Consider the following 12,861-nt stretch of genomic DNA (forward strand, 5'->3'; position numbering starts at 1 on the left):
GGGAGGATAGGCCAGCAAGGCTGAGGGACAGTCAGTGAGGGAGGGCCCAGTGGTTAAGTTATTGGCCCAGGAGGCTGAGAAGTACAGGGGTGCTTCCAAGAGGACATTCAAAGAAGCTGCCTGGCACCTGCTGTAGCCCTCCCTGTGCAGACTGGAAGGGCACAGTAGATCCCCCAGCCAACGGAGGTGTCTCCTTCCCTAGTGCCTGTGGCTGTTCCTGACCATCCAGTTAACCCTTTCCACATGTCTGGAGACGTGGATTTCTTCTTGCTCAGAGACCAGGAGCGGAATAAGGCTCGCTCAGTGAGTACCCAGCACTGGGGCCAGGCCTGTCCCCCATCCTGTCATTGCAGCTTCCCTGCCCTCAAATTTTCCTTCTTTCAAACCCAGATTTCCCTTCTCAAAACAGTATTTTACTTGGGTCACTCTCCTACTCAAGAACAATCAATGGCCCACCATTTCCTTCTAAGTCAACTCAAAGCTCTTCTTGGCTCTCACGTTTCTGACCTGGTTGCCTCCATCTTACCCAGTCAGGTCCCCACTGTTCCTGGGCCTCGGGCAGGGTGGCTCTTTGGAACTGCACATGTTAACAACCTCAGCCACCAGGCCTCCTCCTCTGCTGCTCCTTGCACGAGATGCCACCCCCTTCCAAGACCTCTGTCCTCCAAGGCCATCACAGACCCTGCTGACCCTCCCCTTCCTGCTCACCTTCTCCAGGAGCCACCGTGACTACTCAGCCTTGCTCATTGGAGTTCCTGGAGGCCAGATATGCACACAGATGCATACACGCATGCACACACACGTCCCTCATCCATACCTGGAGTCACCAGGGCCAGCTCCTATCGTGTGAGCTATTCCTGGTCTCTCTTGTCCTCTCATCCCTGAGAGCTGTGTGCCCAGAGGTCAAGACAGCCCACTCCCCACAAGCACCCAGGACAGCCTGGAGAGGTCCTACTAGAGCCAGGCATCTCCACGGCCATGGGAAATGCCCAGGTGGGTCAGAGGAGTCTCACACCTCCTTGCTTTGGCCTGGAGCCTCCCCCAGCCTCGGTGAAAGGGGCACGGTGCTGGCACCCATGCAGACATGCACAGCATGTATAGCGCCTCGCCCAGCAGTCAACTGGAGTCCCAGCCCCCACGGCGTACACACAGCCTGTCTCCTCCAACTCAGGGCTTAGTACCCCTGACATTCCTTAGCACTTGGTTCTCAGGATGTCCTCGACAAACAGCAGCAGCGCTAGCTGGAAACCTGTTGGAAATACACATTATTGGCCTGGCCCAGATGAACTGATTCAGAAGTGCTCTTTGCTTACGAAGCTGATGCAGCCACATGAGAGGCTTGCCTGGAAGGAGCACTCACCCGTTGGTGCTGTGGTCCCCATGTCCCTGAAACTCCCACATGGAGGTGGAGAAGGAGTGGCTGCAAGCACACACACAAACCTCTCAGGCCTCCACCTTGGAAACCCTCCGTTTCTTCCCTTCACTGCAGGCTTTTCCTCTTCTCCAGGCCCGGCCCAGCCTCAGGCCTCCTCTGCCTTCCTCTCCTTGACTCCTGAGTCTTCCGCCCTCAGCCAGGCAGCCCCAGCTCTTACCCCCAGCTCACAGCCCAGACCAGGTAGAGCTCTGCAGACCCTCACTCCCAGAAGGCACAGGAGCCAGCCAGGGTGCCCCAGCCACAGAAGGCTGGGCCGCCAGGAGGAATGGGACAGCCTACTCTCAGAGACCTGCCCTGGGGCCTGGGCCAGAGGAAAGGAGATCCTGCCCCCACCCCTACCCCAGCTGGAGGGCAAGGGGGCCCAGAGCAGAGCAGGAGGGGCAGGGTGGGGGAGAGGCTGATGGGGCTTAAGTTCTGGACTTCAAGTTTATTTTGGAACTGCAGATTGCCAGATTTAGCTATTCAAAATAGAAGAAAATCAGTTAAATTTGGGTTTCAGATAAATAAGGAATGATCTTTTAGTGTAAGCATGTCCCTTGCAATATTTATCTGAGAGTCAAGTTTAACTAGGCATCGTACATTTTACCTGGACTCTGTTCTTGGGTGGTCAGTGGCGCCACCTGGCCACAGCTGTCCTTCTGGGTGCCCCATGATTTCCCTGTGTCTCTCTGTTTGCCATCCTGTCCACTCCCTGTCCCCAGAGCCCGGCTCCCCAGCACACAGACCCAATCACCCCTCCTCACACAGCCTCTCTGCATCCCAACTGTAACCCCAGGTGGGCACGATGAAGAATGCAGGCTCAGTCCACAGGCCCAGGGTGGGAGAGACTCCCTGACGTGGTCCAATCCACCCCTAGGAGAGGGAGCAGAAGAAAACCATGCGCGTGCACGAGAAGATGACGTACGCCTCCAAGGCGTCGTCCAAGAGCACGAGCCTGCGGCGTGAGCTGCAGCTGGAGGATGACGCTGACCAGCGCGAGATACTCACCGAGGCCCAGCAGCTGCAAACCTTCCATGACAACACGGCCTGGAAACTCTCTATCACCAAAGGTTAGCACCTCCTTTACCCCCCACCTCACTCCCGCCTGGCCACCAGCCTCAGGGGACTCTGAGAAGACTCCAGCCTTGTACATGCTGGTGCAGGGGAAGGCCCTGTTTTCAAAGAAGCTGGAACCCAAGTGCCATTTGCCATGCAAGTGTTTCAAAGCGCTTTGAAAGAAATGGTGCTGGGTTCGTTTCATATCTGCATGGAAAAAAGGGTCTGATCCCTACCTCAGACCGATCACAAATATAAGTCCAGAAGGAGTGCAAAGCTAAGGTGGTGAGGAAGCCATCTGAATCACAATACTGTTTGCTTTCTGAATACTGACTACACACAATGAATGCAGACTGTACAAGAGATCAAATACAGGCAATTTGGCTCAGCGGTTACACACGGCAGCTCTGGAACCAGATTTCTTGGGTTCACATCTCAGGCTCCCACCCTCCATCCACTAGCTGTATGATGGTGGGCAAGTTACATAATCCCTCTGCACCTCGGTTCCTCCTCTGCCAGCTTCATGGGATCATGGAGATTAAATGTGTTCATACATCTAACATGTTTGGAACAGTGCCCGCCACACAGAATGAACTACGTGTGTGTGAGCTATTAGTAATAGTAGTACCCTTAGGAAATCTTATATACTAAATACACACTAGTATCCTACCAACCTAGATAATAAAGCACAATAGCACAAAGCCAGAAAGAAATAATTGGGACTGGAGAGTTCCAGAATATAGAAGAATTACAGTGGTATTAACTGTAAGTATAAAACGTTAAAGGGACAGCCTAGCCTCCACCTCGGACAGGCCAGGTGGGTTGTTATTTTTGTTAGGAAACCCCGAGTTTGTGTGGATGTTTCTTGTACCAAGGCTGGCCACTAACCAGACATTTAAGTTCTCTTGTCCACCTTCTACTCCTAATACCTGGGAGAGGTGGTATTTGGATGGGGAGTTATGCCTTCCTCTGGAAATACAGAAATGCTCCCAAGCAGAGAAGTAGATGAGGTTCAACAAGGAGACAGGTGTGGACCCCCAGAAAGGGTGAGCCCCCAGTGCATTTGGGCTGCAGACGCCTCAGTGCCCCAACCTTCTTCTGCAGGGAGGAAGCTGGGTCTCTTGGAGGCCAGGGCCTTCTCCAAGGCTACCAGGGAGGCAGGGGCTCTTGCCAGTATGCCAGGGCTTTTCTTTGGGAAAGAAAAGGACTCAAGTGGCAAGGCCAGAGAGCTACACAGTTTCAAGGTCCTTTCCACACCCCCCAGGCTCTCCAAAGTCCTGGAGCTGAGACCTCCCCCTCCAGAAAGGCCAGGAAGAGGCCCCAGTGGCCTTGGCCACTGGCTTCAGTGTCTCTGCCAGGACTCAGGAAGCTCGTCCAGATGTGTACCTTAATGTTGTCCTGCCTGGTTTAAACCCTGGCAGTGTAGGCTTTGCTGCTGCCCAAACCGGGCTCTGAGAGCTTAGGGCGTCCCAAGTCAAGAGCCCCCCTTCAGGTACTGGCCAATATTAAGTCCAGGTAGGTGACATTTCCAGGGTGGGGTGTCCGAGGGCCTCATTCTAAGTGAGAAGGATGCTATAGCAAGAGAGGGCCAAGTCAGACTTAAGGAAGGACTTCTCACCTGGTACGATCTCCAGCCATAGAGAATGCAGTGTTTCCACTTCTGCTGGAGACAGAACAAGAGCACCATCTCCCACAAACCCAGCATAACCTGGCATGGCAGCGGGCACACAGCAGAGCCCCAGACCAGGAGTGTGTGTGCCCTCCTCGCTGCAGGGCTTCCCACCCTCTCCCCAGGTGCCTCCCTTGTTTCATTGCAGAAAGGAGAGGGGAGTTGGATAGCATGAGCAAGTACATCAAGCAGAAGCGGCAGATGTTCCTCATCCAGGTAGGCCCAGCTGCCTAGCAAGGGGCTGTCAGTGGGCATGCCAGTCTGGTGTGGCACCATGACTGCTCTGGTGGCCCTCAGTATTCCCTGGAGATGAAGCGGAACGAGATCCAGCGGCTAGAGATGCTGGCAGCCAGGGAGGAGGCCAGGCTGGACCGGGCCGAGGAGTCCCTGGAGAAGGATGTGGCCCTGTTTGACGAATTCCTCAGGGAGAATGACCGCAGCTCAGTTCAGGCCATGAGAACGTGAGTCTGTGGGGTGGGGACTGCGGGGGCCGCAAGGGCATGACTCTGACCCTCACATGCCCTGGTCCTGTGCCCCGGCCTGAACCCCTGCCTAGCCCTAGCCTGGCCACCCCTGCCACCTCTGGCCCCTGTCCCCCACTCGCTCTGTCCTTTAATAGTCTGCCACTGGCTCCTTGCAACCACTCTACCCCAGGGCTGAGAAGGAGACCAAAGCGAAGATAGAGAAGGTCTGTGAGATCCGGGACCTCACCACCCAGATCATGAACATCAAAAGGTGAGGCTAGCAACCACAAACTGAGCAGAAGTTCAGACAGCCCTGCCTTGATATCCCTCTAGCATTTCTTCTGGTAGCCAAAGGGATTGTCTCAAAACTCCAGGAGATGGTACTGCCCATTTTCCAAATGAGGAGACCAAAAGAGAGTCAGTGGCTTTTCCAAGGTCATACCACTGGCCACTGCAGGCAAGGATGACTTGGCCAAAGGCCACCTCTGCTCGACACCCAGAGAGGGGGACAGGCAGAGCCCCTAGGGCAGACTAGAACCTGATTGTCACGGTGAGCTAGTAACCCCACGTTAACTCAGGAGGTCTCCCCACTCTGATATCCCCTGGGTGAGCACTCCTTCTCTCACATGGCAAGACAGCAAAGAGCCACCCCAGGCTTGGCCAGAGTGGAGGGTAGGATAGTCTTACCTACATGGCCTTCCCAAGGCATGAGCCTGGCCTCGTTCTACTCCCCTGAGTCTAGCGAAATCTCCAAGTTTGAAGACACTCTGCAGCATTACAAGGTCTACAAGGATTTCCTGTACAAACTGTCACCCAAGGAGTGGTTTGAGGAGCAGGAGAAGAAGCAGGCTCTCAAAAAGGCCAAGGAGACAGCTGAAGCCCCCAAGGAGACCAACCTGCCCTCCACAACAGGGAACAAAGGTAGCAGAAGGGGAAGGGAGGTTCACAGGGGCAGGTCTGCTAGTGGCCGGCTGAGACCCATGCCCAGCTGATAAGACTCGGAGGAGCCCAGTCTCAGGGCAGGGCCCTCTAGCCAGCTCCGCCAGCTCCACTCAGCCCAGGCCGGCACTGGCTTGGTGAAGTTGGGTTTTCTCCCAAGCCCCTCCCTCCTTCTGAGGCCGGGGAAAGACAGGGAGGCTTTGTGTCCATGAGCAGCACCCCTGAGGCCTGCCTCCAGCTGCAGCCACTAGGATTTCTCTTTGCTTCCTGTAGGAACGGGAAGCAGGAATAAGACTGTCTCCCCATGGGCCAAAGGTACATGGTGGCCCCAGGTGGGAGGGTGCTCCAAGCCCCTATGGGGGCACCTGGAAACCATTCTTCTGCTTCCTCCAGAGGGGCAGACCTCAAGGAAGGCTCCGAAGCTGCTCCAGGGGACCCGGCTGGGGCCGACCCTGTCGAGCAGCAGCAGCCTCCAGCCAAGCAGCCAGTTCAGTGTGCCCAGCGGGCTGGAGTCCAAAGGGTGAGTGGGCGGGGACGGCCACAGGCCAGGGTCAGTGTCCTGCCCACCATGGCCCCAGACGGGACACCAGGCCAGGGCCCATCTTCTGGAGCTCCCAGCCCAGAAACCAACATGTCTTATAAGCGGTGGAAGCTGCCACGAGGCAGGTCATTTCTGTCTGGTTCCATCAACTGGAGCCTGGGAGAGAGGGGGCTCCCCTGCATTCAGTGCTGACGGGCCAATGACGGAGGGAGGCCAGCCAAGCGGGTACCAATAGGAACTAGGCAACACGTGCCCCGGCTGGTCCTGTGGGCCTGGGGAGACACTGGGAGGAGGCCAGAACTTCAGAGTCCTTCAAGAGAAGCCGAAAACCTGAACCTTAGGTAACATTACCCAGATTTTAAATTTAACAATTTCTTTTAAGTCTTTTAAAAATATGATGGGGACCAAACAGAAACTCCAAACTCATCTGTGGGCTGTTTGCATTCTCCACCCCATTTACAAGAACTTGTCCCAAAAGGCCAGGCCTACCCCCTCACTCACCCCCTTGCTGTGGCAACATCGCATTACTCCCCCATTCACGGGAAGTTTTTTTCTTTTTTTAGATTAAATTTAAATTTTCTCAATAGGTTATACAATCACATGGTTGAAAAACCAAAACTGTAGAAAGAGGTGTGAGTTGAGCAGTCCTCCTCAACCCACCTCTGTCCCTCTCCTTCCAGCCCCCACCCAAGCCGCTGGAAGCCACAGGTGGGCCCTGCAGCGACTGTGGTTGTCCTCTTGTGTTTCCTTCCAGCCCTTTTTATGCATGCGTAGGTTGAACCAAACGAATTTGCTGCTTCTGTTGGCCAAAAATAGTCTCATATTCGAATGTTCTTACGATTCAGTCTACCTAAAAGAAGTAAAGGCTATATTCTTGTGACCCCTCCCTGTCAAAAAGGAAGCTGGCCACGCACACTTCCTTTCTTTCTCAGCACCGGGGCTGCAAGCTGCACTGGCTTCATGTCCAGGTTGTCCTCTGCCTCCTGCACCATTGCCCCACCATGCACGCCCTTGTAGACTTACGTCCTCTGTAGGCGGGTGCTTGGGTCATTCTGTACTATGCTGTTTGTATACATGTGTCATGGCGGGTGTGCAGGGGGAGCTGCAGCAGACATTGCCAAAGGAGCACGCAGCTGAGTCAGGGGTTCACCTATAGCCTGGCCAGCTGTGGCTGATCTCCTCTTCTTGCTGAACCAGGTACCCCATAGCCTCCCCAGCAAGGTTCTTCACCAAGGCTGAGAAACGTATCTGACAATCGCTTGGAGTAAGTGAGGCTGGCCTCTTTTCATATATCTATGTGGCACTTGGAGCCTTGGTGGCACAGTGGTTAAGCGTTCAGCTGCTAACCAAAAGGTCAGCAGTTCAAATCTTCCAGCCACTCCTTGGAAACCCTACGGGGCTGTCCTACTCTGTCCTGTAGGGTCAGTATAAGTCAAAATCAATTTAAGTGATGGGTTTAGTTCTTTATGAGCCATTTGGCACCCCTGGTGGGACAAACGGTTTATGTACTCAGACACTAACTGCAAGGTTGGAGGTTCAAGTCCAACCCATAGGCAGCTTGGAAGAAAGACCTGGCAATCTAATTCTGAAAAATCAGGCATTGAAAACTCTGTGGGGCACAGTTCTCCTCCGACACACATGGTGGTTGCCATGAGTCAGAATTGACTCGACGGCAACAGGGTTTTTTTATGAGCCATTTATCGGTCTTTGGGAACCGTCTGTATCTTCTGCCTATTTCCCCTGGGATGTTGGTTTTCTTCAGCTCAATGTTTAGGAAACCTTTACCTGTTAGTAAGGCCAGCTCTTGGATATGAGTTGGTCATGGGTCTCTTGAGTTTGCTTAGGGTGATTTTTGCCATGCAGAAGTTTGTTTTCTTTTGTTCTGAATGTAGGTGGGTTTGCCAGGCTTTCTCTGTGGCATCTGGCTTTGAATTGTGATTAGAAAGACCATCCCCTCTCCAGAGCTGTGAAGAATTTTTGCTGCTTGCTCCTAAGCTTCCTCTGCCTTCTTTTTGGGGGGTTTCCCTGGCGACAACCTATCCAGCCCCCTGGCCTTGAGGTGCTAGTGGGGGTGATGTTCAACCTCCATGGCTGTGATGAGGGGCCCCTCAGAGTTCCAGGGCTGCTGCCAGAGCACTGGCCTGCGCCGTAGAGTCTGGGCCCCCCGGACGAGGGGCCCTAGCAGGCAGCTGGCAGGACCAGGGAAGCCGTGGCAGTGCCTGCCTACGGCCCCAGGGAATAGGGGTTGGGGACTTAAGGCTGGATCTGTTGGCTGAGCAGAATCAATTCCAGGTTTGATGACCAGTTTGGCCATTCTGATGGAGGTGAAGTGAGATCTCATCATGGTTTTGTTTTCCTGATGACAAATATGAATACTTTTCATGTTCTTCCGCCATTCCGACATCGCCCTTTGTGAGGTGCCTGTTCGGTTTTTGTACGTTTGTACTGGATCACTGGCCTTTTTCTTATGGCTGATAGTTCTGCATACATTCTGCCCATATATTCAGCCCCTTATGTGATAAGTGTATTACAAATATCTTCTCCCAGTCTGTGTCTTGCCTCATTACCGTCTTAATACTATCTTTTTAGGAACAGAAATTCTTATTTTAAGGAAGCCCATTTACCAGGATTTTGTGGTTGGTGTGTTTGTGTTTTAAGAAATCTTTGCCAACCCTGAAGTCACTAAGATACTCACTCATGTCTTCTTCAGGAAGCTTTATCGCTTACCTTTTCCAACTAGGAAAACCTGGAGGCATAGTGCTTAAGTGCTATGGCTGCCAACCAAAAGGACGGCAGTTTGAATCCACTAGGCACTCTTTGGAAACTCTATGGGGCAGTTCTACTTTGTTCTATTGGGTTGCTATGAGTTGGAATCCTACTCAATGGCAGTTTTTTTTTTTTTAACAAGTAGGTCTGTGACTGTTCTGAGTTAGGTCTTGAGTAAGGGAGAGTGACTGAAACTTGACCAGGATGGAGATCAGACTGCAGGGTGAGAGTGGAAGTGGGGACCCCCAGGAGGCTGCCACAATAATCCAGTTGGAGGTGTTGGTGGCTTGATGAGGCAGTGGCAGTGGCTTCAGACATGGGCGGGGATCCCAGCTGCGCTCCCCCATCCTCCCTGTTGCAAGCTCACTGTCTTCAGCTCATCCCCTGCACGTCCCATCCTCTGCCCTCCTTTCTCTGTAACTACCTGGAGAACCACTCCCCTGGGTGTGTCACCACCTGTCCCTGAGCTGTACACCCTTTTGGATGTCCACCCTTAGCCTCCCATGTCCCCAACAGCTGCTTCTCAGGCTGGGTGAGGAACTGTCACCAGTTTTCAAGCTGGCTCTCATCCCTCCAAGCTTTAATCCTTACCCATTGTGGCTGTGAATTTGTCCAGAAGACAGCTACCACGAGCAGCCTTAGGGCAGGCCAGGCACACTCCTTACAGGGAGGGACAACAGAGACCCCTAAAGGGGAGGTATGTAAATACTGCTCTCACAGAGGAGTCCCCATTTGGGGAGCGGCTGACAGCAGACCTGTGAATCCTGGCCCCTCCACCTGGTGAGTTTTCTAAAGGCACCTTATGGGCTCCTGGTGCCCTTCAGGTGACCCGTAGTGAGTGACCCACCTCTCTAAGCCGCCCCTTCCTTGTTTGTAAAACCCAAAACAAAACCAAACCCATTGCCATCGAGTCAATTCTGACTCATAGTCACCCTACAGGACAGAGTAGAACTGTCCCACAGGATTTCCAAGGGGCACCTGGTGGATTTCAATGTCAACCTTTTGGTTAGCAGCCAAACTCAACCACTGCACCACCGGGGCTCCTCCTCCTTTGTAAAGTGGCCATAAATACATGTGCACCTGACACCCAGGGCACTGCTTGCTGGAGGTCTAATTGTGACTGGCCCCTCCTCTGGGAACCTCTCCATTCCCCCAGGCCGTTGGGTGCCTGTGCTGCTAAAGAGCTAGAGCCCGGTCCCAGGGGCGCGGTCTTAGCCACAGGACCCTGCATTCCTGGGCAGAGACCCAGGCTGGGCAGGCGCTGAGAGGTATCATCAGGCCCAGGTGGGTCCTCATCCGGCCGCCCTCTGGTCGCCTCCATGTCGCACCCCAGGCCCCTCATTAGGCTAGCCCTGGACGCGGATGCCCCACAACCACCACCCGTGCCGCCACCAAGGACCAGTGGCCACGGCTGGATGGGGTGAGGGTAGGCGACCTCACCCACTGGGCTGCAGCCTGGGAACTCGAGGGATGGAAGCGCTTTGCCCAATGTGGCAGGAAGCCTTTCTGGAAGTGGGGACAGGAGCGTGCTGACCGAGAGGTGGCAAGTCCCCCCGGACAGCTGCAAGATAGTTCGTGACCCGAGGGGGCAGCTTGCGGCCAGGGGCGGGGGAGGGCCATCCTGCGCCCCTGGCCGTCCTGTCTCCTTGCAGCTCGGCCCCTCTCGGCCCTCCGCTGGCCTGGCTGAGCCCTGCTTCTCCTCAGGTCAAGTTTCCTCCTGGGGCAGGAGGACCCGGACAGCGACAGTGAGGTCAGTGGCCTGGTGGGGGTGGGGTCAGGCTGGGGCGGGCCAGGCTGGCACCCAAGCGCCTCTGGTCGCAGGAGCTGGAGCTGTACTTCACCGAGCCCCAGCAGCTCCTGGAGGTCTTCAACCAGCTGGAGGAGCAGAACCTCTCCCTGATCCAGAACACGCAGGAGATGGAGGAGACTCTGGAGGAGCTGAACTTTACCCTGAAGAACACCCAGATCCGCATGTAGGTCCTGCATTTTGGTGGGTCAGGGCTCTGTCCTAGGGCATGGGAGACCCTCCAGGGCTGGTCCTGCCCCTCTAGAGAGGCAGGTGGCCAGAGCGAAGAGGCATGCCCAAGTGTTCCGCATCCCAGGCTCCTTCTGCTGGGCCCCTGACGCCCTGAAGAGGGCCAGCGAGCCCCGAGGAGGAACAAAGGTGCACAGCCAGCCTGGAAGCCCTGCTCCCTGGAGGTGCCCAAAGCTTCACTCAGAGGGTAGAGCAGAAAACTGAGTCCAGGTGGCTGGAAGTTGCCTTTGCACGTACAGGTGTTCCCATCGCAGAATGGAGACCCATGCCATTAGGTGCAGCTGTACTTGCTCTGCCCTCAGCCATTGCTCAGTGGACCAGGCAGCACAGATGGGGTAGGAACAGGCCTATGAGAGAGCAGGGATGGAGGGCATGGAGAGTCAGGGTTGACAGGTAGGCAACTGGGACCCATGTGGGCTGGGCCTGGGCCAGGTGGGGCTTTCTGGCCACCTCAAGAACAGTGGGGGCCAAGGCTAAGGATCTTGGGCCCAGGGAGCAGGCCAGGAGCTCTGCAGCCTGAGCCAGAACGGCATTCCTGGAAGGGAGGCGTACCAGTGTGTCCAGCCTGTCAATGCAGCCAGGGTCCTGGCAAGATCCTTGGGAAATTCCAGTCCCAGGGAGTCAGGCTAAAGGGGGGTGGGCAATGGCAGACTGCTGCCCAGCTCTCCCCTGGAGCCTTGGGCGCTTTGTCCCTCCTGCTGGGTGTGGCCACCAGCTGCTGGTGGAGGCAGGGGCTCCGCAGGTACCTGCCACCTGGGCCCAGGAAAGCTGGGCAGGGTACTGGTGAGGCCTGCTGGGAGGAAACAGGAAGTCACCCATTCCTAAGACAACACTCACCGAGCCTCTCTCCTGGGCCAGCTCTGATTCTAGGCCCTGCAAGGATAGAGCAAGGCCCTGCCCTTCTGGAGCTGACCTTCCCATAGGGCACAGACAACAGATGCCTAAATACTGACACATGCTAGGAAGAAAATAAAACTGAGTGACCAAGGTGGAACTGAGGTGGACAGTGACAGCAGATGGGAGGGACAGGCCAAGAACTCACCAAGGGACCAGGAAGGAAGCCAGCCACATGCAGGCCTGGGGGAAGAGTGTTCCAGGCAGAGGCAACAGACAGTGCAAAGGCCCTGAGGTGTGGGCTGCCTGATGGCCTCAGTGTCCCATGGGTGAGCCATGCTTTTAAGTACCCATGTCCTGTGATACCCAGGGGGTAGGAGTCTACAGGATGATGTGAAACCACCAGTTCTCAGGCAAGATTTTGTTCCCTGGAAAGCTGGGAGGTGGCACAGACAAAGACAGGTGAGCCGGGGAGAGGCAAGCAGCCTCCTTGTGTCCCAGAGAAGCTGGCGAGAGTACAGTCCATCCCCAGCACATGCACACACACACACACACACACACTTACGCACACTCACGTACATTTGCACATACACGTGCTCACACACATACCAGAGCAGAACCTGCAGGTGCTGCCCCAGAGCTGGTCTTCAGTGGAAGCAGCCACTCTGAGGGTGAGCTGTCCCTGAAAGCACTTTACTTCCAGGGAGTCCCAACCCAGGTGCACTTAACTTCCATGAACTCAACCACCCTTTTGCAGCAAAAACAAAATACAATTTTTAAAGTATAGGCCACAGAGTGAGCAATCTTTTCCAGCACTGGAAGCAAGAGAGTGTGGTTGTGTTAGAGACAGTGTACAAAAAAAAAAAAAAACATATCAACAAGAATGTTCACAGCAGAGTCAGTCATAATTGCTAAGAACGGAAACAACCCAGATGTCCATCAGCAGGTGACTGGATAAACAAAGTGTGGTGCTTCCATACCATGTGTATTAGTTCCCTGGAGCTGCTGTAACAAATTACTACACTTGAGAAGCTTTAAACAACATAAACTTATTATCTTACAGTTCTAGAGGTCAGAAGGGCTGGTGGCTCTAGGGGAGAATTCATTTCCTTGCTTCTCCAGCTTGTAGAGGCTTCCATGTTC

The 12,861-nt window shown here is 54.6% G+C and overlaps 1 protein-coding gene across 1 annotated transcript in view; it reads left to right on the forward strand.

Moving 5' to 3' along the window:
* Positions 1-12,861, forward strand: part of CFAP100 (cilia and flagella associated protein 100) — a 58,365-nt gene that overhangs the window by 36,157 nt on the left and 9,347 nt on the right. Inside the window, exons 2-11 of the mRNA XM_023548132.2 lie at positions 178-303; positions 2,292-2,484; positions 4,288-4,355; positions 4,437-4,600; positions 4,794-4,874; positions 5,346-5,524; positions 5,816-5,857; positions 5,936-6,062; positions 10,554-10,599; positions 10,671-10,822. Coding sequence (XP_023403900.1) covers positions 178-303; positions 2,292-2,484; positions 4,288-4,355; positions 4,437-4,600; positions 4,794-4,874; positions 5,346-5,524; positions 5,816-5,857; positions 5,936-6,062; positions 10,554-10,599; positions 10,671-10,822 — 1,178 coding nt within the window. The remainder of the gene's footprint in view (positions 1-177; positions 304-2,291; positions 2,485-4,287; positions 4,356-4,436; positions 4,601-4,793; positions 4,875-5,345; positions 5,525-5,815; positions 5,858-5,935; positions 6,063-10,553; positions 10,600-10,670; positions 10,823-12,861) is intronic.

Source organism: Loxodonta africana, chromosome 22 (assembly GCF_030014295.1).
Source record: "Loxodonta africana isolate mLoxAfr1 chromosome 22, mLoxAfr1.hap2, whole genome shotgun sequence".
NCBI lineage: Eukaryota > Metazoa > Chordata > Mammalia > Proboscidea > Elephantidae > Loxodonta > Loxodonta africana.